The following is a 22,256-nucleotide window of genomic DNA, read 5'->3' on the forward strand; positions in this document are numbered from 1 at the left end:
AATATATTTTAATATCTATACCTTCTCTAATGATAATTTTTGCTAGATGATTTATGGTTTTTCAATGCCAAATATAAACATGTGTCTAGATCTGTATGAAAGACATATTGCTATTTGGTCAACAGAAATATTTTACCTGGATAGTTATATTCCTTGTATTACTCATTCTACAAGGATAATAACATAGATGGAAGGTCAGCAATTTTGATTATCAAACAGTTCTATTATCTTTCTTATTTTAATAAATAGGTATAACCATACTTCCTAATAAAATTTCTTGTATTTGTAAGTTTTAATTTCATTTATATGCATTATTCATTTTTAAAGCTTTCTATTTACTTGCGATTTATTCTCATAATTACTCGTTCTTTATATTCTTAAAATTAACTTATCAAAAATATCACACAAAGGAACATACTTTGTTCCCTCATAAACCAAAATTTTGACATATCATCAAGCTTTTATAATCTGTTATTACTGTGCAAGTTTTAGCTCTCATTTATTCTACTTCTTACTAATTTAGTTTTTAACAACATGGGTGGCATTATCCTTACAGATAAAGCAGGCAAGTTCTAAGTGGAGGCTAAATGCCACTGAATGTGTTCCTGTTAAGCTATCTGTCCACATTAATGGGGACAAACAAGTTGAGAGCTGGATTGATAAGAGGAGAATGAATCTGAGTGTGCCAAGGCAAGAATGAATAGATCCAAACAGGACTTAAGAGGTCAAAGATAAAATCCATCTATTTCCCAATTCACGCAATTGATTTTGGACATGCTGAGTTTGAGGTTCCAGGCACCAACACAGAGTGTACCTAGTAAGTTAAGTGAGAGTGAACTTTCCTAAAGTGTTCTAAAGACAAAGGTCGTCTTGAGACTACTTCTTTCCACTCTTGGGTCAGGGTCACAAAATACAAGTAAGCCTGTCTCAAAGCAGTCCTCAAACTAGCAGATTTTACCTGTGTGCTTCAATTCCTCAGGTCCACAGCATCAGAACCCTCATCTCCAGTCTCATTCAACAGAGGCCCTCCGCCTTCCTGAGGTCTGCATGGCAATGAGTAGAGGGAAAGATGTCCCCCAGGACACCTGGGTCATATTGCTGGGCTGCCTGTTGCTCTGATCACACTGTGATTGTCCGGCTTCGCATGTTCTGGGCAAACGTATGGGGTTAGTGTCTAGGCAGTACTCCTCAAGGATAAAGCATTCACATGTATTCTCTTTTCTTTGCCAGCTCCAGTGACTCTGGGTCACTATGTGGTTTTCTATCCTGACAACACTTGAAAGACTCAAAATGCAACATTTTCCCGGGTTCCAGTAAACATGCAATCATTTTTGAATATTTGCTTGAGGACATACATATTATTTGTTTCACTTAAAGCAAACTGTAACTTGACATGTGTGTGGCAAACAAAACCCAACCCACTCAGCTTAAAAGTCCTCTTAGAAGATTTTGCCATACTAGTACTTATCCTCACTTGTAACAAGTTCATCAATTTTGTACAGTGATCAGAATTTGCTAGCAAGCCTACTTAGAATTCAGGGTACACCAGACGACAAAAGTACTCTGCTAACCATTTTTATGCATGAGAACATTTAATTCTTCCAGCAGAGCTATGAAGAAGGTGATAGTATTGGTAGAAGATCAACTAGAATTATTAGGAAACGCAGGTTCAGGACAGTTATGTAATTTGTTGGGATACTTTTTACGTATTAGTGTCAGAACCAGCACCCACACCATGTCAGTCAGACTTTAAAGTGAAAGAAGTTAAGCGATAGACATTGTCTCCTCTGAATAAGTCCAAAATATTCACAAAGGTAGTGACAAAATTACAAAGCTCTATGATAATTTAGAATGGTTAATTATGCTCTAAGTCCTATCAAAAAATGTAAGTGTGTAGTACACTCTGGTTATGCATGTATTACAAATGCTGACATCGAGACCATAAAATACAACTCTGCTGCAGCATAAATTTGATAAGGAACTAAGGCATTTATTTACTCTAATAAAATTAATAATTTCATTATCCATACTTTTTTTTTTTGCTAAATATCTGAGACATGGGGAAAGATTCAGATGATGGAGAGTCTCTTCAAAAATTGTCCAGGAAGATTTAGTAGATGTCTCCTTTTTTCTAGAAGATACTTTTGTGGGAAGTAGAGGCATCCTCCAGCAATGGCTTTAGGACCACAGTCAACATACTATGGTTGGTGCTCAATAAGGGACTAATACTGAAAATAATGATGTTTCTCTACGATAGCAACACCCCCCCACCGCCCCCAGACAGAGACTGAAAGAATCGGAACACTAGAACGAGAAATTTGTTCAAGCCCCTCATAGATGTACAAAATGTGATTTTCAATGTTAAAGGGTCCATCAGAGGCACAAACGGGTGAAGACAGGCCACTGACTGACAGTCCCCAGATCTTTCTCTTAATCTTCCCTACCTGCTCATCTCATTCAAAGCTACACAGGAAGTTGCCTACAAAGACTTCCAAACTTCGCCTAGAGCACGCTCATCTTTCACAGCCAACTGGCCTGCTTGACGCCTTCCAGAGAACTAGCGGGGCACTTGAAGCCACTGCATAACTAACGGCAACCACTTTCATTCGTCCCATCCTTTCAGAGGAGCCTCCAAACCTTTTCACGCAGAATGGCTCAAGCATTTCCACACTGTCCGCCCGCGGCCATGGCCTGTGGGTTCAGACGCGGAAGGTGCTGAACCAGTGTTTAAAGGCAGCAGGGTTTAGGTTGAGGCATTGCAAAGCCTCTGGGGCGTGAAGGGACTGAAGATACTAGAATAAACAAGGAGCTGGGCTGCTGCTAGGTTCCTGTCCTCTGCCCGGACGCTATGCTACCCAGTGCAAGTGTATTTACACCTGCAGTCTAACAGGAAGATACTTTCTATGCCCTGTTAATGTTTCTAATTAAAAAAAGGTTCTTAATGGTTTAATGTGTTGGAAATGTGTTAAAAACATGTTGCCCTCTGGCAGAGCTATTTTAGAATTAGAACACTCTAATTTTTCCTTGGTAAATAAACTTAGATTAAAAATAAATTATGTTCCATTCAATGAGGTCTTTGACCTGCATTCATTTTGAAAAACAGCCACTGTCAGATCTTAGACGAGCTCCCACCTGCCCCTGTGTGCCTGTGGGTCAGCTGTGTAAGTCCAAACATGTATTGTAACGCTGGCAACAGTTTTATACAGAAAAGACAAATCTGGATGTCCTTGATTTAGGAAGAAAACAAATGAGGTTTCGGCAGAGTTTAATTTCAGATCAGACTCATTCCAATCTGAATGTTTCTTTTTCTCTCACAAAAGGAATAAGAATAATATATAAATAGACACAGAGAGACCAGCCTTCAGTAGAATGTAGGAATCCACAGTTCAGGCTTCATGTAAGGCCCCCTTGTCAAGAAACCCGTCGTCACTAATTTTCCATATGTGAATCTCATTCAGGTGTATTTAAAATGAGTCACTCCAGTGTCACATTTAGCAAATACAGGGAATTAATATTTCAAAATGTGAAAATTCATCAGGAGAACCCTCACTTAAAATGGAGTCAGGAGGCCAGAAGAGGGAGCTCCCACACAGTACCACTCAAGGTCAATTACAGAAAAGATAGTCAATTACAGACGCCAACTGAAGTCCTCAACTAAAAAGAATTATTAATTACAGGAAGAAATGTACACTGCATCCCAAACAGAAATTGACTACCCCAGCAACTCAGCCAATGAGAAGCCACCACAACCCTGAACTCCTGCTTTTTCTCCAATGGACTGTCATTCAAAATGACCTCTCCCAATTTCCTCCTTTTTCCCTATAATGTTTATCTCCTTGACTGTTGTATTTGCCAATGGACAACCAAAGCAGAGACATCCTGAACTGCAGTTCTTTGGCTCTTCCTGAATCAACTTGTTTTGCTGGTAAAATAACTGGCTGTTTTATTTTCAAGGTCAAGAAAGCCAATATTAAGCTAAATCTTGTCAGATTTAGACTGGACCTGCTAGGACAGAGGGTGTGACTACATAAGCTTTCTAAGAGATGTTCTCAGGGAATATGATAAAAGACCACGTAGAATTTGAACCTTGTAGTTAGCAGAACGTTCCCCAGTCCAGGATGCTGGGCCTCTGCCCTGAAGGACTGTTGAGCCCTTGTTTGTGGATGCATGTGTCCATCAAAGCAGATGGCAAGGATGCAAGAGAGCTACACAAATACATCTGTTCTAGTGCAACAATTCAGCTGCCATCACAAAGGACACGAGATACACGAAAATGTACACCATAACGAGTTGGGCACAAACTCAATCTCTTACAGACTAAAGAGCACTGGAAGGTGAAGTGACTTGAAGTAGATGAAAAGTATGTTCCCTATCTTCTGTCACTGAAAGTACTACAGATAAGATAGCAATAACTGCATGTTAGCAAAGCAATTAAGAACAAAAATTAGGGGCCAGTCTGGTGGTGCAGTGGTTAAGTTCCCATGTTCCGCTTCGGCGGCCCGGGGTTCACCGGTTCGGATCCCAAGTGCAGACATGGCACTGCTCTGCAAACCATGCTGTGGTAGGCATCCCACATATAAAGCAGAGGAAGATGGGCACGGATGTGAGCTCAGGTCCAGTCGTCTTCCTCAGCAAAAAGAGGGGGATTGGCAATAGTTAGTTCAGGGCTAATCTTCCTCAAAAAAAAAGAACAAAAATTAATTTTAATGTAACACATATTTGAAGCTCTTACAGTTATGTAAAAGGTTTCAACAACTCATATATAAAATAAATATACCCTTCTATGCAAACAGCTATAAAAATTTACCCACCATAACTAGTTTAAAAGAATGGTACTGTATAAAGAAAACCCTCTGCTTTCTTATATAGCACGCTTTATTCTCGACAAACAGAGGCTGACTACTGATGGGAGACACCACCACTCATAGCATTTACTTGTACTGTGACTCTCTGGAGACATGGCAGTACTACCTGCTTTAGTAGGCAAGACTGCCATACGTCAGAGAGATGAAGCATTTCTAAACTCTGAAAATTATTAATTTAATTAAAAACTAAAGTCACTGCTTAAAGTATCAAACTAGTTTGCAAAGAATCACATAAACTAAGTATACACAGTACAATTATCAGAGTAATTAAAAAGGTGCAATCCCATATTTTATAAAATGGGTGAAACTTGAGGACACTATGCAAAGTGGAATAAGCCAAACACAAAAGGACGAATTCTGTATGAGTTCTCTTACGTGAGGTACCTAGAGTAGTGAAATTCATAGAGACAGAAAGTAGAATGGTGCACACCAGGGCCTGCGAAGTGGGGAGAGCAGGGAGTTACTGTTTAATGGGTATAGTGTTTCAGTTTTGCAAGATGAAAAAGTTCTGGAGATTAGCTGAATGTACCTAACACTATTGAACTGTACTCCTAGAAATGGTTAAGATGGCAAATTTTGTATTATGTTATTTTACAATTAACATTAAAAAATAATCTAATAAAAAATCTCCTGCCCCTCCATTCTTTCTCTCTCTATTTTCCTTCACAGCATTTATATTATACATGCATATATATATTTGTTTATTGCGTGTACACTTCCTCCCTCCACTAGCCCCAAGTACATCAGCCTGAAGGTAGGATCTTGCCTTGTTTCTCCACCATCAGGGCCTGGAACGGTGCTTTGTAAATATGGGTGCTCAATAAATATCTTATAAGCACATTTTTAAAAGCTACAATCATCTCTTTTTTCAAAGATTTTTAGTTATCTTAATTCTAAAGAACGCATTTCAGCTGAGATTTTTCTTTTATTCTCACCCATCTTAATTGTTAAGTCATTAGTTTATCATCATCCTTCTTTAGCTCCTGGGGCCAGTTATTAGCTAGCCACTTAACCACAGTTAAACAATAACTAGGATACATAAAGAGTAATATCCCAAAATAAAACACATAAGAAGTCCACCGTGAAAATTAATCTAGCAGCATCACCTGTTTCTCTTTTACAAGTACTTACCACTTAATGGGTTATTATATATAGGCTGCACATACTTATAAGAATGTAAGATATAATAGAAAACACAAACTAAATTGCATTTTGCTTAACTGGATACTGAAGTAATTTCAGCTCTCTGGGGTTACCCAACTGGAGCTGAACTGCAGAGCTGGAAAATAACTGGATATATGTATACATCTTGAAAACAGCTCCTGACTATAATCATTTTTTTTAAATACCCCATACAGGCAGACCATTTTATCATCTGTAAAATGCTTTGACAGATAATATCTAACCTGATCTTCAAAAACACCTCAGATATTGTCTGGGCAGTTGTCTCTGCCGCTATTTAGAGACGAAGAGGTGGACCCAGAGAAGCTAAGGGATTTGATCAAGGTCGCATGTGGACAGCCTGTGCATATATTTGAAAATAATTTGCAGAAGCACAAGAAGAGCTCTGGAAGCACACTACAACACAATTCCTGAAAGAGATCTGCCCAGGTAATGAGACTGTGTCTACAAGCTACACGTGAAAATCAATTCCATTGCACAGCAATGGGCAATAAATAGTGATCTGGCCATTTTAATGCAAGAAGTGAAATGCAGTTTCATGGGTGTCACCAAAACACGATCGGATTGGTTTCACTGGTGCAGCACAGAAATGAAAACAGAGAGCTTGTCCAAGAGAAACAGATTTCACAGAAGAAATGAGAGAATGATGCCTGTCATAAATGCAGCGCTCAATTGCAGGGAATTCTGTGAGCCCATAATATACTACAGTGGTCCTCAGATTTTCAGTTTACCAGATAAATAATATTCCTAAAACACTAAGGCAATAAAATCAGGTTGCCAACATCTAATTCTTTTGAATGAAAATGTTAAAAGATCAAAAATTTTTAATAGCAGTTAGCTTTTTTCTTTTTAAAGATTGGCACTTGAGCTAACAATTGTTGCCAATCTTTTTTTTTTCTGCTGTTTCTTCCCAAATCCCCCCAGTACATAGTTGTATATTATTAGTTGTGGGCCTTCCTATTGTGATACGTGGGATGCCACCTCAGCATGGCCTGACGAGTGGTGCCATGTCCACGCCCAGAATCTGAACCAGTGAAACCCTGGGCTGCTGAAGCGGAGCGCACAAACTTAACCACTCGGCCATGGGACTGGCCCCCAGCAGTTAGCTTTTATCAACTACTTGCTGTATGTAAGGTTCTTTTCTAGGTGCCTTATATGCAAGAGCACATTAAGGCTTCACAGCCACACTACGAGATATATCCCGTTTTCTAGATAAGGCAACAGCAGCTCAGAGAACATACCCACACTCACATGCACAGCTCTGGGCAGAGTCAGAACTCAAACCCAGGCAGCCTGGTCCCACAGCCTGTGTTCTCCACTGCTGACTCTGGCTCTAATACCCACCAGAATTATCATTTCAAAAAAAGGTTATTTTAGCACAAAAGCCCGGCAGAAAATCTCAGAATAGGAGTCAGTCCCTCAAGTTTAATCTATTCAGCAGGATTAAAAACTCACTATTTTCCCCCTTTTGCTCCAGTTTTTGCAAACATCATCACAGACCTCCAGTGGCCTGCAGAGGAGAAGCATGATTATGGAGTATTTGGACAAGAATAAAATAAAAGTGAAACTCAAAGGCTTTCAGGGTGAAACAGATGACGGAGTACTTCATTAGACAGAGAACACCACGTGAACCATAGGATTTTCATGTTGAAGAGATCTTCAGGGGCAACCAGCACCACCTCTTCTGAAGACGAGGCCTTCCATAAAGTCCAGTTCTGCTTGGACGGATCAGCCGCTGGAAACTCACTATTCATGCCTCAGTTCTTGTTAGATTTGCACAGAAACCCTGTTCTTCCTCAGTGCTTTTCTCAGTTCTTTCCATCATTCCTCAATGGTCAAGCAAGGTTCCAGAACCTTTCCTAGCCTAGTTGCTTTCCCTTGAGCACAGTCTGTTTTGTGCTCCCTCTTTTAAAACACTGGACCCAGAAACAAATGCGATAATTACAGGAAGACTAAGACTATCACCTCCTTCAACACAGGCATTTTGCTTTCTTAATGCAATCTAGGATTATATTAGAGGTTTTCTTTGGGTGGAGGAGGGTGAGGCAATGGCATTTCAGATTGATTAATATAATTCATATTGTAGATTTGTGTGCATTTAAGCCAAATCCTCAAGCTTTTTTTTTTTTTTCTATATACGCTGCTGCTAACTATTTTTACTTTAATTTCATACTAGTGCTCTTGGCTTTTTAAGTCACCCAGGATAAATGTAGCATTATTCCCACTACATGTGATCCTATTAGGTTCATCCACTGTTTAAGCCTGGCCAAGGACATTTTCCATCTACTTTGTGGAATGCCTGGAGTCTCTCCCAGGTTATGAGATCTATGAATTGCCCTTTATGAACCTGAATGCTCACAAACCTTCTGAGTAACATTCTGGGACCACCATCAAATTTCCAGTCTATAGTTTACAGCACTTGTCTTCTTTTAACTCAGTCCTGCTTCCCACAAGTTCCCACTTCTCACCAACAGCAGTCACCAGGCTTATCTGCAGATTTTCTCAAAAGCCTCAAACCAGGAAAGGGGGAAACTATATTTCTTCATCCAGTTAAGTCTCATGGGACGTCACTTCCTCAGCCAACCAACACGTCTTCCCTCTCCTTTCTAACTGTGTCTCTTCTCACCTAACAGACTTCTATTTCGCAAGACTGATTTGCCCACTACAAGTGTTTCAAAAATGTTTAATGCCAGTGGGCGACATACTGGGAACACTGTTGACTGAAGCAAGCAAATGTAAGAGTAAAACGGGCGCTTTATCATCAGCTTCCTTGCTCAAGTGAGGTGTAACGCCATGGCCAAAACAGGATGCCTCAAAATAACACTGAAGAGGAATAACAGTAAACTCACTGCTGACAGAGCATGCTTAGAGGAGGATGGCAGATCACGTGGGCTTCTATTTCCCCACCTGTAATCAGGGGAGCACAGTATCTGCCCTGGATACTTCACAAGGCAGTTATAAAATAAGTAACAGACCCAAAAATAATCCTACGTCAATCAATACTGCAATATTATGTAGTATTATACATACTATTGTTTGCATTACAACACATGATAAGATAATATAAGAAGTTATTTCACAAAATGGAAGGGAAATTTTATTAAATGAAAGAGAGAGTGGAGGTAGTATGGTTTAAAGAAGTGAAGAAGAGAAAGGATTATGAAACTCGTTTCTCCTTAGAACCACCCACCAGGGCTGTGGACATCACCAGCCCAGAACAGCAGTCCTTATTCAGAGACTCCGCACTGAGGACAACGTGAGCACAGGGGTGTGGTGTCTGGGAAACAGACCCAGCGTTGGCTAAAACAGGCCCGTCATTGCACTCAGTAGCAGAAAAAAGGTACCCCTGAATAAAAAAGGTGCCCGTTCCCTTTTCTAATGAAAATTTTTTTAAAAAAACAAAAAAACAGGGTCTGGCCCAGTGGTGCAGTGTGTTAAGTTCGCAAGTTCCACTTTGGAGGCCTGGGGTTCGCCGGTTCGGATCTCCGGTGCAGACATGGCACCGCTTGGCAAGCGATGCTGTGGCAGGCGTCCCACATACAAAGTAGAGGAGGATGGGCACGGATGTTAGCTCAGGGCCAGTCTTCCTCAGCAAAAAGAGGAGGATTGACAGCAGATGTTAGCTCAGGGCTAATCTTCCTCAAAAAAAAAAATAAATAAATAAATAAAATTAAAAAAACCAAAAATTTTCTATGAGTTTTTAACCTGTGGAAATAGTTTACTGTAAATTATGAAGAAACAATGAAACAGCTACAACTGTTACGGTTTAATCATTTCTCCTATGAGACAGTGTCAGACTGTGCTCTGAGTACTTTTAAAACTTAAAAAAAAAAAACATATTGATAAATGTCTTCTTAAATAATTCTGTCTGAAGAATCAATTAAGTCCATAAAAACGTATGGAACCTCCTCACCTCAGCCCACAGTTCAATATAGGGATTGTGCATTTAAATGATGAATGGACACTTTAGCATCCCAATATACCATTTCTCTCTGCTTCCTACCCAAGGGCAGCCCTGTGGAAACAACACTATAAGCCCTCATGGGAGCCTTCTTTAGGTTTTGATTTTTCTAAGACTACGTTTCTCTCTCCATCAACCCTCCTTTTACTTAAGCTGCAGAACGAGTTCAGCACAGTCGATCAGAACTTGATAATCTAAACTTAAAGACTGCATGAAGCTCACAAATCACCTGTGCTTACTTTACAAATGGGCCCCATGTCATTGGCAAGCAGCCCCTCCATTAAATATCCATCAATAAAAACACAGCTCTAAAGCTATCTCTAAGCTGGAATCTATTATTCCAAAGCCCCTCCAGGCTACAAGCACATTAACTGTGAAGATAAAACAAAGGGATCATGATGAGAGCATCTGACCTATGAGCAGACAGCATTAAAGTGACAGTTCCTGTCAACCTTAGGGATAATTCAATATGAACTATGTGATACTCATGGAAGGTGTAAATTAAGAATAGGAAACAGGGGTCGGCCTGGTGGCGCAGTGGTTAAGTTGGCAGGCACATTCTGCTTCGGTGGGCTGGGGTTCGCTGGTTGGGATCCTGGGTGTGGACGTGGCACCACTTGTCAAGCCATGCTGTGGTAGGTGTCCCACATATAAAGTAGAGGAAGATGGGCACGGATGTTAGCTCAGGGCCAGTCTTCCTCAGCAAAAAGAGGAGGATTGGCAGCAGATGTTAGCTGAGGCCTAATCTTCCTCAAAAAAAAAAAAAAAAAAAAAGAATAGGAAACATAGGGGTGGAGGTCTCCTGAGAGATACCAAGCCTTGAGGTCCCGAAGTCCATAGGGCTACTGTTCACAGGTGGAGGGAATTTTTTTGTGCCTGTACAGATTCTGACAGAGCTGAGGGAAGCCTGCTGGCCACTCGACAGACACCAGTGCTGCAGGTCAATGCCCAGAACCAGGACAGTTAGTTCCAGGTTTCCCATACTCACCGGCACACTTTGTTCTTGTTCTCAGAGCTGGCCCAGGAGATCCAGTACCACCCTCCCCGGGCCTGGTGAGAAGCACACTGATCTCATACTCTGTATCCGGGTCAAGGTGCCCAATTTTATAACTCGTGGAATCCACTGGCTGCCGGTCATTCCAGCTCCCACTTGCTGTGCAGTACTCTACCTCTCGGGCGACAATGGGCCCATCCCCATTGATGGAGTTGGCGTTGAGCTGTATCCACAGGTAGGTCGCCCCTACAGAGGCAAGCTGAGGTGGGGCAATGGGAACAGGTGGTTCTGAAAGGCAAAGCAGAGAGCCATGTTTCAGACATTTTGGTCTTCAGTTTAGAAGAGCTAAGTACATCAATTATTAAAACACAGAAGACATTAAAATTGCAGGAATGAATTGAAGAGAATGGTTTTGTTCAGGTTAATAATAAAAAGCATACTGATAAAGATTTTCACAATGTTCAGATTTGTGAAATAAATCATCTTTAAAACCCAAGCTTGCAGGGCCAGCCCAGTGGCGTGGTTGGCGCACTCTGCTTCAGTGGCCCTGGTTCGTCAGCCCGGATCCCAAGCATGGACCCACCCACCCACGCTGAGGCAGGCGTCCCACATATAAAAGAGAGGAAGATGGGCACAGATGCTAGCTCAGGGCCAATCTTCCTCAGCAAAAAGAGGAGGATTGGCAGCAGATGTTAGCTCAGGGCTAATCTTCCTCACCAAAAAAATAAGAAAAATAAATAAATAAATAAACATTTAAAAACCTAAGCTTGCTCAAGTAAATATACCCCCAATTTCCTTGGAGGACAGAATTCATTTTTCTTTGGCAGCTACATAAACATCAAAAGATTTTTTTTTCCCCCACTAAAAGTAACTTGCTAAATCTCTCTCAAGTGGTAGTATTTAAGCTCTAGGAGGCACTCTGCTGTTGTCAACCCCGTTATTGGAAATGTCTTCAAAATCATCAAAGGTACTAGTTATATCATTAAATTCAGTTTCCTCATATTTATGTTCCAAAAATATCATCACTTTAAAAATATGGCCAAAATTATAGTTTATCTCATCATAAATGCATTTCCAGGATGACTCGTTTCCCAAAAAAACTATCACAGTGGGCTCATTCAGCTCCAGGAGAAGTGAGCAGTCTGGATAATAAAGTCCACCACTGCTACTGTTCAGGGAACTTCCAGTAATGAGTCTTATTAAAGCAGCGAACGGAAAGAAAGCTCTGATGCTCAGCACAAGCTACGCCCAGCTTGATAAGACTCTAAGCAATCAACAGCAAACATTCTTAACAACCCAAGAAAGTCTCTCTCATTGTTTAAAACCTGACACTGACTTTTTCCAGATCATTGTCTGAGAAGGGAGAGAGAGACACCATTGTTTTAAATAGTATTCCCAGTGCATTGGTTAGGCGCTAGCTGAGTGGCTCACTAGGCATCACATAAAGGCATTCCATATGCCAGCGTCAACGTGAGTGGCACCACAAAGGATATTAGGAAATAATTGTATGAAAAACATATTTCCATCTTAATGAATCTCCAACTGAGAAAAACATAAGATCTAGTGTTTTTTTTCAAGAATGCTTCCGCAGGTAGTTTGTTCCTTTTGGGTGTGTTTTGTTTTTAACTCCTCATTTAGCTCATATGAACGCACGGAAAATAAAGTCTGCTACGTTCTATCACTGGCATCTGCTGGCTTGCATGCTGCTGCTTCTGTGCTTGCCATGGCAACACAGCCACTTGATCACAGTCATGTTTCCTGCTGAACTGGACCTCAGAGCATCTACATCTGACCTTGGCCCCCGAGACGATACCAGGTGGGTCCCGAGACCAACTAAGAAACCAGTAACATTAGTTGCTGGGATGGAATGTCTTTGTTCTTTTCTGTATCCAAGGTATGATGAGTCATACCAACGTTTTTAAATAGCTGGGGAAATCTCAATAAACTGAGTAAAAATAAGACTCTTAAGGATGAATTATATTTGGGGTACTATAAATTTAGTGTAAATTTACTAAAATATTGTTCCCATTGTTTATAAACTACAACTTTATGGTAGCTCTTCATTTCTTTAAATAGTTCTGATGCAACTCATAATGATTTAACATCAATTTATATCATTAGGCAAATCGATTCCTTGAACCAAGACATGAAATGGGCCTCTTATACGATATCCTAAGGCATTTATGCAGCCAGGCTGAAAGAGTAGTTAATTACTTTGAAGTTGCAAATGCTAGCAAGGGTTGCTGAACTGCCATTCAAAATACAACTCATGGGCAAGGCCACAAGGTTTAGTGAGCAAACCAATTCATTTACAACTTTGTTACTAGTATCCTGAAATAGACATGACTTTAATGTTTGTTTGTCCTGAGAATATTTTCTCTATTTATTCCCTCCTAAGAAAAGTACCAAACTTGTTAAATCAAATGAAAGATTCAACTACAACCTGGAAATAATTGAGACAGATATTCAAAGGACTTTTGAGGTGCTGGAAGAATCAGTATTATAACAACTCAATATCTAAATTTTGAATAAACTTTCCCAAAGTGAAGGAAGGAAGGAACTCAATCTATACTAAGTGATAAAAAGCAATTTAAAAAATTTAATTCAAGCAGAAGTGAAAGGACACCATAAAATTCTAAATGAAGCCAGCAATGATGAAATTTATATACATAGAGATACATACACTACATCTAATTGATACATATATATGAATGTCTAATATATATCTCATATAATTAAATGTTATTGATACATATGCATACATACATGCACTGTGGAGTTTATATGAAATATTTTTATGTCCTTGATTACCAAAAGCAGTAGTAGACATGAATAAGAACAGAGTGATGGTTAAAACATGACTTGGGCTTCATTTGGGGGCTGGCACCAAGTCATTGTGTGACCTTGTGAAAGTTACAAACTCTATGGACTTCAGTTTTTCCCATTTTTAAAAAATTTGCACTCCAAATATTACATGTATGTAAAAAGTATTAAATTATATACAGGTGGCTAAAAAAATGTCATTGTATATTTTAAAGTAATTATCTTAAGGTAGTACTTCATTAAAGATAACATGCTAGATTCTACTAGCATGTTACCTTTAAAAATGAAACATATGAAAAATATGGCTATAAAATTCTAAATGGAAGAAAATTCAAATTTCCAATCTGAGCCATAAGTGCAAGCCAGTTGTCACTGGCTTTGGCAGTGTACAGGGATGGAAAGAGGTGCCTGGACATTTTTATCACCATGAGCCAAGCTATCTCTACACTCTCATGAGACAGGGAAACGTGCTGCATAAACGTGAATAAAAATCCATTCATTCTTTGTGTTCATGCTTGTTCTGGAAGGCTAGAAATTTCTGATTTACTTATAGCTCCCAACAAACAGATTTTTCCACAGAGGCGATTTTTAGAGAAGTTACTAGGATTTGCATCCTGCTGTTCATGGAGCAGAATGCCTCAAGAACACGGGCACCAGCAGGTCATGATGAAGCACTGTAGCAATGATAAATCAGAAGACAGAACACAATCACAAAGAACTGAACCAAGATGAAAACTAAGTCATAACCCATTCTTCACAGAAATAGAACAAAGAATCCTAAAATTCATACGGAACAACAAAAGATCCCGAATAGCTAAAGCAATCCTGAGAAAAAAGAACAAAGTTGGAGGCATCACAATCCCAGACTTCAAAATGTACTACAAAGCTACAGTAATCAAACCAGCATGGTACAGGTACAAAAAGAGACACACTGATCAATGGAACATAATTGAAAACCCCGAAATAAAAGCTCTTATGTATGGACAGCTTCAACAAAAGAGCCATGAACATACGATGGAGAAAAGAAAGTCTCTTTAATAAATGGTGCTGGGAAAACTGGACAGCCACATGAAAAAGAATGAAAGTAGACCATTATCTTACACCATACACAAAAATAGACTCAAAATAGATTAAAGACTTGAAGGTAAGACATGAAACCATAAAACTCCTAGAAGGAAATACAGGCAGTACACTCTTTGAAATTGGTCTTAGAAGCATATTTTTGAATACCATGTCTACTCAGGCAAGGGAAACAAAAGAAAAAATAAACAAACAGGACTTCATCAGACTAAAGAGGTTCTGCCAGGCTAAGGAAACTAGGATCAAAACGAAAAACATCCCACAAACTGGGAGAAAATATTTGCCAATCATATATCCAAAAAGGAGGTAATCTCTAAAGTATATAAGGAACTCATACAACTTAACAACAAAATAAAAAACAACCCAATCAAAAAATGGGCAGAGGAAATGAACAGACATTTTTCCAAAGAAGATATACAGATAGCCAATAGGCACATGAAAAGATGTTCAACATTACTAATTATTAAGGAAATGTAAATCAAAACTACAATGAGATACCACCTTACATCTGTAAGAAAGGCTATAATTACCAAGACAAAAAATAACAAATGTTGGAGAGGATGTAGAGAAAAGGGAACTCTCATACACTACTGGCGGGAATGCAAACTGGTGAAGTCACTATGGAAAACAGTATGGAGATTCCTCAAAAAACTAAAAAGAGAAATAGGATATGACCCAGCTATCCCACTACTGGATATTTATCCACAGAACTTGAAATCAACAATACAAAGAGACTTATGCATCCCTATGTTCACTGCAGCATTATTCACAATAGCCAAGATGTGGAAGCAACCTAAGCGCCCATAAGTGGATAAAGAAGACGTGGTATACGTACACAATGGAATACTACTCAGCCACAAAAAAAGACAAAATTGTCCCATTTGCAACAACATGGATGGACCTTGAGGGTATCATATTAAGTGAAATAAGCGAGACAGAGAAAGACAAACACCATATAACTTCACCCATATGTGGAAGATAAACAAACACATGGAAAAAAAGAACAGATTAGTGGTTACCAGTGGGGAAAAGGGGAGGTGGGCATAAGGGATAAAGGGGCACATATATATATATGGTGACTGAGTAATAATGATGTACAACTGAAATTTTACAATGTTATAAACTATTATGATGTCAGTAAAAAAAATCCCAGAGCCTGCCCAGTGGCACAGCAGTTAAGTTCACATGTTCCACTTCGGTGGCCTGGAGTTCACCAGTTTGGATCCCGGGTGCCGACCTATGCACCACTTATCAAGCCATGCTGTGGCAGGTGTCCCACATATAGAGTAGAGGAAAATGGGATCGGATGTTAGCTCAGGGCCAGTCTTCCTCAGCAGAAAGAGGAGGATTGGCAGCGGATGTTAGCTCAGGGCTAATCTTCTTGAAAAAAAAAATCCAACCCTCACCCCCCCAAAAGTTAAGTTGTAACCATAATGATAAAGAACTCAGCCCTAGGAACACTGAGGCAGATGCTCTAGTGGATTTGTTGGTAAATGGTGCCCATTTTCTGCATTCTGACTCCTCACTTCCCAGAGGGCCTTCTGCAGAGTAAGGTGTGCATAACTATGAAGAGTTTCAGTTTTCTTATAAATATTAAACTCAAACTCAAATACTAGCCAGGAAGGCTAGTTAAAGTTTCACTACAAACCAAAATTCATAAGAATCTGCGTGGCAAAATATCTCACTCAAGTTGATACTCTGAAGTGCGCTTCCTTACACAGGCCGGTAGTCACTGCAGTAGGTGGACGCTGCCCGGGGTAGGCTCACCAGCAGACCTGTCCTCTCATGAGCCACAGGTGACAGGACTAGCAGCAGTGACTCACAACGGAAGCATGTGCCAAAAATAGGTTTTGTAATAAAGGCTATGGCCCCCAGGATTCTGATTCAACATGGGTATGGCAGGGGGAGGGGAGAATGGGTGGGCAGGCATTTATATGTTTTAAAATTTGGAAAGGTAGTACTGACATGCATTCGTAAATGAAGCCCACTAATGTAGAATTACCTCATCCCCCTCCTCCTCCCAACATGGCCTGAAGAGGTGCTGGCTGCTTACTGTGTACACTGTTCGAAGTACCATTCATATACTGTTTGCAGTTGATCCTCCTGATAGCCCTATAGGGTAGGCAACATTATTACATCTTTTTTTTTTTTTTTCCTGGAGGCAGATTAGCCCTGAGCTAACATCCACTGCCAATTCTGCTTGTTTTGCTGAGGAACAATGGCCCTGAGCTAACACCCATGCCTATCTTCCTCTACTTATATGTGAGACACCTGCCACAGCATGGCTTGACAAGCAGTGTGCAGGTCCGTGCCTAGGATCAAAATTGGGGAACCCCCCCGCCCGCCCCCACCCCTGCTCCTGCCCCCAGCCCCAGAAGTGGAGCTTGCAAACTTAACTGCTACACCACCAGGCCGGCCCCAGTGTCTATTTTATACATGAGGAAACAGAAGCACAGAGGGAGTAAGCCACTGGCCCATGCCCACATAGCTAGTTCTGGGCTTTGAACCCTGCAGTCTTTCAAACTACCTGCATACAGAAAGCTGCTGACAAAAAGAATAGCAGCTCCCAAAGAGATCAATGTGACGCTCCATATTTAACAAATCCGGGGAAAATATTTAAAAAGTAGCCATCATTCTATTCTCCTAGGATGAAACAGCAATTGCCTGTCACGAGTTGTCTAAAAATGCCTTATGGTATATCTAAAAGTCCAATTATTCTGTCTGCGACCTAAACTCTGCAGCCTACAAAAAAATAAAAATTACACCAGCCAAAAGAAACTTATTTCCCCTGCCTTTTCTTCCTCCTCCTCCGCCTTCCTGAATATAATGACTCAATCTTTCAGTCAAGCAAAATATAGTAATAGACCTAACTGCAGCATTATGAATGTTAACTCAGTGTTATCAATATGGCTTGTGTGATATGACTGAGCATTTTTATACTGACACTGCTTCATGTTATTAACCACCCTGCTATCATAAACACCCTGGCTGATGAATATTTGCATTTTAAGGGATTTCTTATCATTAAAATTTTTCATTCCTTAAAAAAATTTACAGGTTGTAATCTTTGTATACAGAGTTGTCAGGAGAACTTGCCAAGAGTACATTCATTGTTTTGCATGCAACTAAACCAACATAAATAAATAGATTGTTTCAAAAATATTGCTCACATGCAGAATTTGAACTTAAAATGCAATCCATCAACATAGCCTGTTGCCAAACCACTGTTCAGAAACAGACAAGGATAAGTTTGAGCTTTAAACAAATAATGACTCACAACCATTTAACATGTCTATTTTAATAGACTGTTTTGGGGTATAAAAATACATTAAATACCTTTAACTACCAGTTCTGCATAGTTTGATACTCCAACACCTCCTTCGGTTCGAATCATGCAGCGGTACTTTCCCGCATCTCGTTTTGTTGTGTTCACGACATTAAATGAAGCTATGAATCGCCGGGAATTAGTCACCTTGATTTCCTTCAGAGGAGCATCTCGGACGTCAATGCCCTGTGGAAATGAGGGTAGGGAGGACAAGGGGAAACAACATCAGCTGTCATATCACAACAGTAAGACACCTGATGGCATGTTATATCGATGTTTCTTCCATCCAGATCTTGGTTTAGTCGTTTATTACCCACAGGGTAGGAAACTGAAATGCTGCCACATTCAACACTTTCAAGATTGAAAGACGCAAAATTAAGTGTGCAGAAATGTCTTGTTTTGCCCCTTCAAGATATTAATTATGTTAAATTGACTCAAGAAGAGAAGACAAAAAGCATATGGAAAAATTCCTTGTTTTGCTCAAGAACTATTAACATTTGATCTTTTCATAACACTTTATCTTTGTTTTTATGCTTGGCTGGGAAAAAAAATTAATTCACACACTACCTTATTACTGAGCTCATTTTATGTATGAACAAACAAACAATTTATCAAGAATTACATTAAAAACCTAAGTAGGCATTAGCATATTCCCTATGGAACAGGGCTGAAGGACTAGTCAAAGCGTCATGACACTCTCCCTGGACAAACAAAACCCAAGCAGTAGATGCTTAACATGACCTGATACTGAAATGCTACAAGAGAAAATCTTCTCCACATCCTACAGACCCAGGATGCCATACAGCAGGTTCCATCACTGGGGCACTTTGTCTTACACTATCCCTGACACACTCATAGTCTTTAGTTACACCTACTTGGAAATGCATCATATGTTTCTTGTAGTTTAAAGTCTCAAAAGAAGGCTACAGACTTCAGTTCCATATATTTTTTCACAAGGATCAGGAAAGAGGCTCTCTTTAACATGTTATTTGCAACTATTAAGTAGCAAACAATGGGCACAGACCCTAAGGTTAACGCACAGCGCCAAACACTATGTCCATTTATTCACCCAGCTACCACTCTGGGGTGCCAACCACATGCTATCACTGTGTTGAGACACTAGGCTCAGAGTCGTGAACAAAAGAGTGGTTGCTGTGCTCACGGCACTTCAGTTAGTGGGAAGTCTAGGCTTGAAATAAGCACACAGTCACAAAGATGCCCAGGGTGGTAAAGGACAGAGCAGGCGGCTGGCAGAAATCACCATGCGGACCATCTTTAGATATGGCGGCCAAGGGAGGCCAGTTTGAGGAAGCGACATCGGAGCTGAGATCTGAAGGGTAAGTGGGAGCTAACCAGGCACAGGGGGAGGGAGGGAGAGAAAGCATCACTGAAGTCCCAGGAAAAGGTAGAGGAAGCCAGAGAGGGTTGGAAAGAGCTGAAAGCTTAGGATGGAATTAAGGCAGCCAGTGGGACTGAGGAGGCGGGCAAGCACCTGTGTATTCAGGGACTTGCAGGCTATATTAAAATGTATGTGTTTACAGGATGAAAATGTTAGGCTAAAAATAGTAAAACTCATCTGTATTACTTGGCGATTTATGTTACGCAGGCTTTTGGAAGCTTTTATCTGTGGTATTTTCTTTGGCGCTATGTCCTAATGGCCGAGTCTGGGAGTTAGACTGACCAGGGTGCCCAACCTAACTGCAGTGACTTACCCTCCCAGAGCCTCCCTCTCCTCCTCTGTAATGAGGAGAGGATACAACTCACTTTCAGGGTAGCTGTGAGAATTCACGGCTATCTGCAAGGACACTGGCATACTGCCTGGCACCACAGCTCCCCATCCGAATTCTGGACCAACTGAACGATGAGTTCAAGGAGAAAGGCAGATAGGCTGTCAAAATGCCACCTTCATTACTGATGAACCTGATTCTGAAGAATACGGCTGATGTGCAGAAACAATGGGGCTGCTAACACTGAAGCACGAATTAAACAGGCTCACCTACCCAGCCACAGGCCGCACAGAAAACCACAAGGCCTCCCATATGTTGGGTGGTGCTGTGAAACTCAAAGGATGGAGGAACAGAGCTCCTAGAGGGAGTTATCTCCCGCAGAAGTGGTGGGGCTGTGCACACTCACAGTCTCCTTCCCAGGCAGCTCCCACTTGGGCCGAGAAAAGGCATCAGGAGTGCTACACTAGTACACTCCCTGCCACAGGGAAGGAAATATCAGGGGTGGGGAAAAAGAGTTCCACCAATATCATCTGTAGTATTATCTGTCAAAACAACCTTGTTAATAGCTCTAAAAGTCATAAATAAGAATATGAAGTTCCATATATATCTTATATGTCTTATTGTGTCTTTTATTTTTAACTAAATCCCCTAAATTTGGTTTGACAGAGGGCACCAAGAAGCTAGAAAAACAAAACAAAGTCAATCTAGCGTTATTAATTACTACAACAGGAGATAGCATTCCTCTCTGTATTCCATGCACTCAGTCTCCCATTCTCTCCCGAAATAACTAAATCGTCAATTCTACCACCAGGAGTAACATTAGACCTACTACTCTATAAAATTAAGTTTGTCTTTTTTCAAACTAAAGAAAAAATCTCATCTCTAGTTTTGAAAAAAAAAATTAACCCCTAAAGGTAGATTTCATATCCATAGTATTTGTTTTGTTTACCAACAACAAAAGGGCTATCTACTTATTTATTTATTTACTTGTGGCATGAATCATGTAAGAATATACTTTTCTAGTAATCCTGTAATATTTTTCCTAATAGAATAAGCCTATCTCAAAAGAATGTTTATCCAAAAGAATTTTAAAGTATGCAATTATTGTTCCTTCACAACTGTTCAAGGCTGTACTGAGGACACGCAAGTTTAAAACAAACCTCCTTTCTGGATTCTTACATATGCTGAGAGGAGTATCAGTTCACAGTTGTCTTCAGGCCACAGATTTATCCTTTAAAATAAACAGCTTCAAACAAACAACTCTAATGAGTCACAGGAACTCTTAGGAATGGGTCTTTCTTCTTAATCCCATGTATTTAATCACACAGAAAGTTAGATTCAGCTTCTTCAAGAGAAATGGTAGGCAGGAAGAAGAAACCTAGTGCTAACTAGCAATCATTTTAGCTTAGGAATGACACCAAATCATAAATATTGTTCAAATCTGCAGGCCATTTTGTATTTAATCATTTGTCTGTGCATGGATCTAAGCATTCACTCAACTAATACTTAGTAGAAATCTTTAATGAGGCGGGCGCCCCATCATATACGGGGAGTATGGAGTTAAAAGAACAATCCCTTACCTAACTGAATTTGTAGTCTGGTTAGAAAAACAGAAAAAGAAGGCAATGATTATAGTACAGAGCAATGAATTGCCTAATACAGTGAACACTGGAGAGAGGTGTGAGGGTTGGCTTTCTAGAAAGCATGACTTGAGGTCAGGCTTGAGGATGATACGAGTTTCTCCTTCTTTCTTTCTTCCTCCTATACAGGAGTGAAGGAGGAGGAATGGAGTCCAGTGAGTGAGAAGAGCTCTGCAAAAGTTAAGAGCCAAGAGCGCACGGAGCTGCAGGGGAAGAAGAATGTATTCTGTACAGCTAGGACAGAAGTGCTTCTAGCAACAGCAGGTGATGAGGCTAGAAAGATAAGCACAGGATAGACCACACCAGGGAATAGGACATTATAGTTTTTCCTGATGCCACGAATGGAAGGATTCTAGGCAAAAGAGTGACATGAACACAACTACAGGTACAATAATGGACTGAAGGAAAGAGTGTGGGAACCCAATGATGTTAAGCTAAACTGGCTATATTTTTTTCAGAAATCATAGTAGCAAATGACAAAAAAAAGGAATGAAAGATAGGAAGGGAAGGATTCTAAATACATTTAAGAAATAAAATCAACAAAAAGTGTGTTATACTACAGTAACATCTTTCTCTTCTGCAGACTAAAAGGTCCTCAGGGTGAAGAAACATATCTCATTCATTTTGTATACATGGGTGCAGAAGAAATAAAACTCAAT

The 22,256-nt window shown here is 40.1% G+C and overlaps 1 protein-coding gene across 8 annotated transcripts in view; it reads right to left on the reverse strand.

Annotated features, from left to right (window-relative positions):
• Positions 1-22,256, reverse strand: part of PTPRM (protein tyrosine phosphatase receptor type M) — a 773,187-nt gene that overhangs the window by 391,885 nt on the left and 359,046 nt on the right. For all 8 annotated transcript variants that reach the window (XM_046671284.1, XM_046671289.1, XM_046671288.1 and 5 more), the window contains exons 6-7: positions 18,242-18,416; positions 10,997-11,290 (exon numbers count right to left, since the gene is read on the reverse strand). In XM_046671284.1, coding sequence (XP_046527240.1) covers positions 10,997-11,290; positions 18,242-18,416 — 469 coding nt within the window. The remainder of the gene's footprint in view (positions 1-10,996; positions 11,291-18,241; positions 18,417-22,256) is intronic.

Source organism: Equus quagga, chromosome 9 (assembly GCF_021613505.1).
Source record: "Equus quagga isolate Etosha38 chromosome 9, UCLA_HA_Equagga_1.0, whole genome shotgun sequence".
NCBI classification, from domain to species: domain Eukaryota; kingdom Metazoa; phylum Chordata; class Mammalia; order Perissodactyla; family Equidae; genus Equus; species Equus quagga.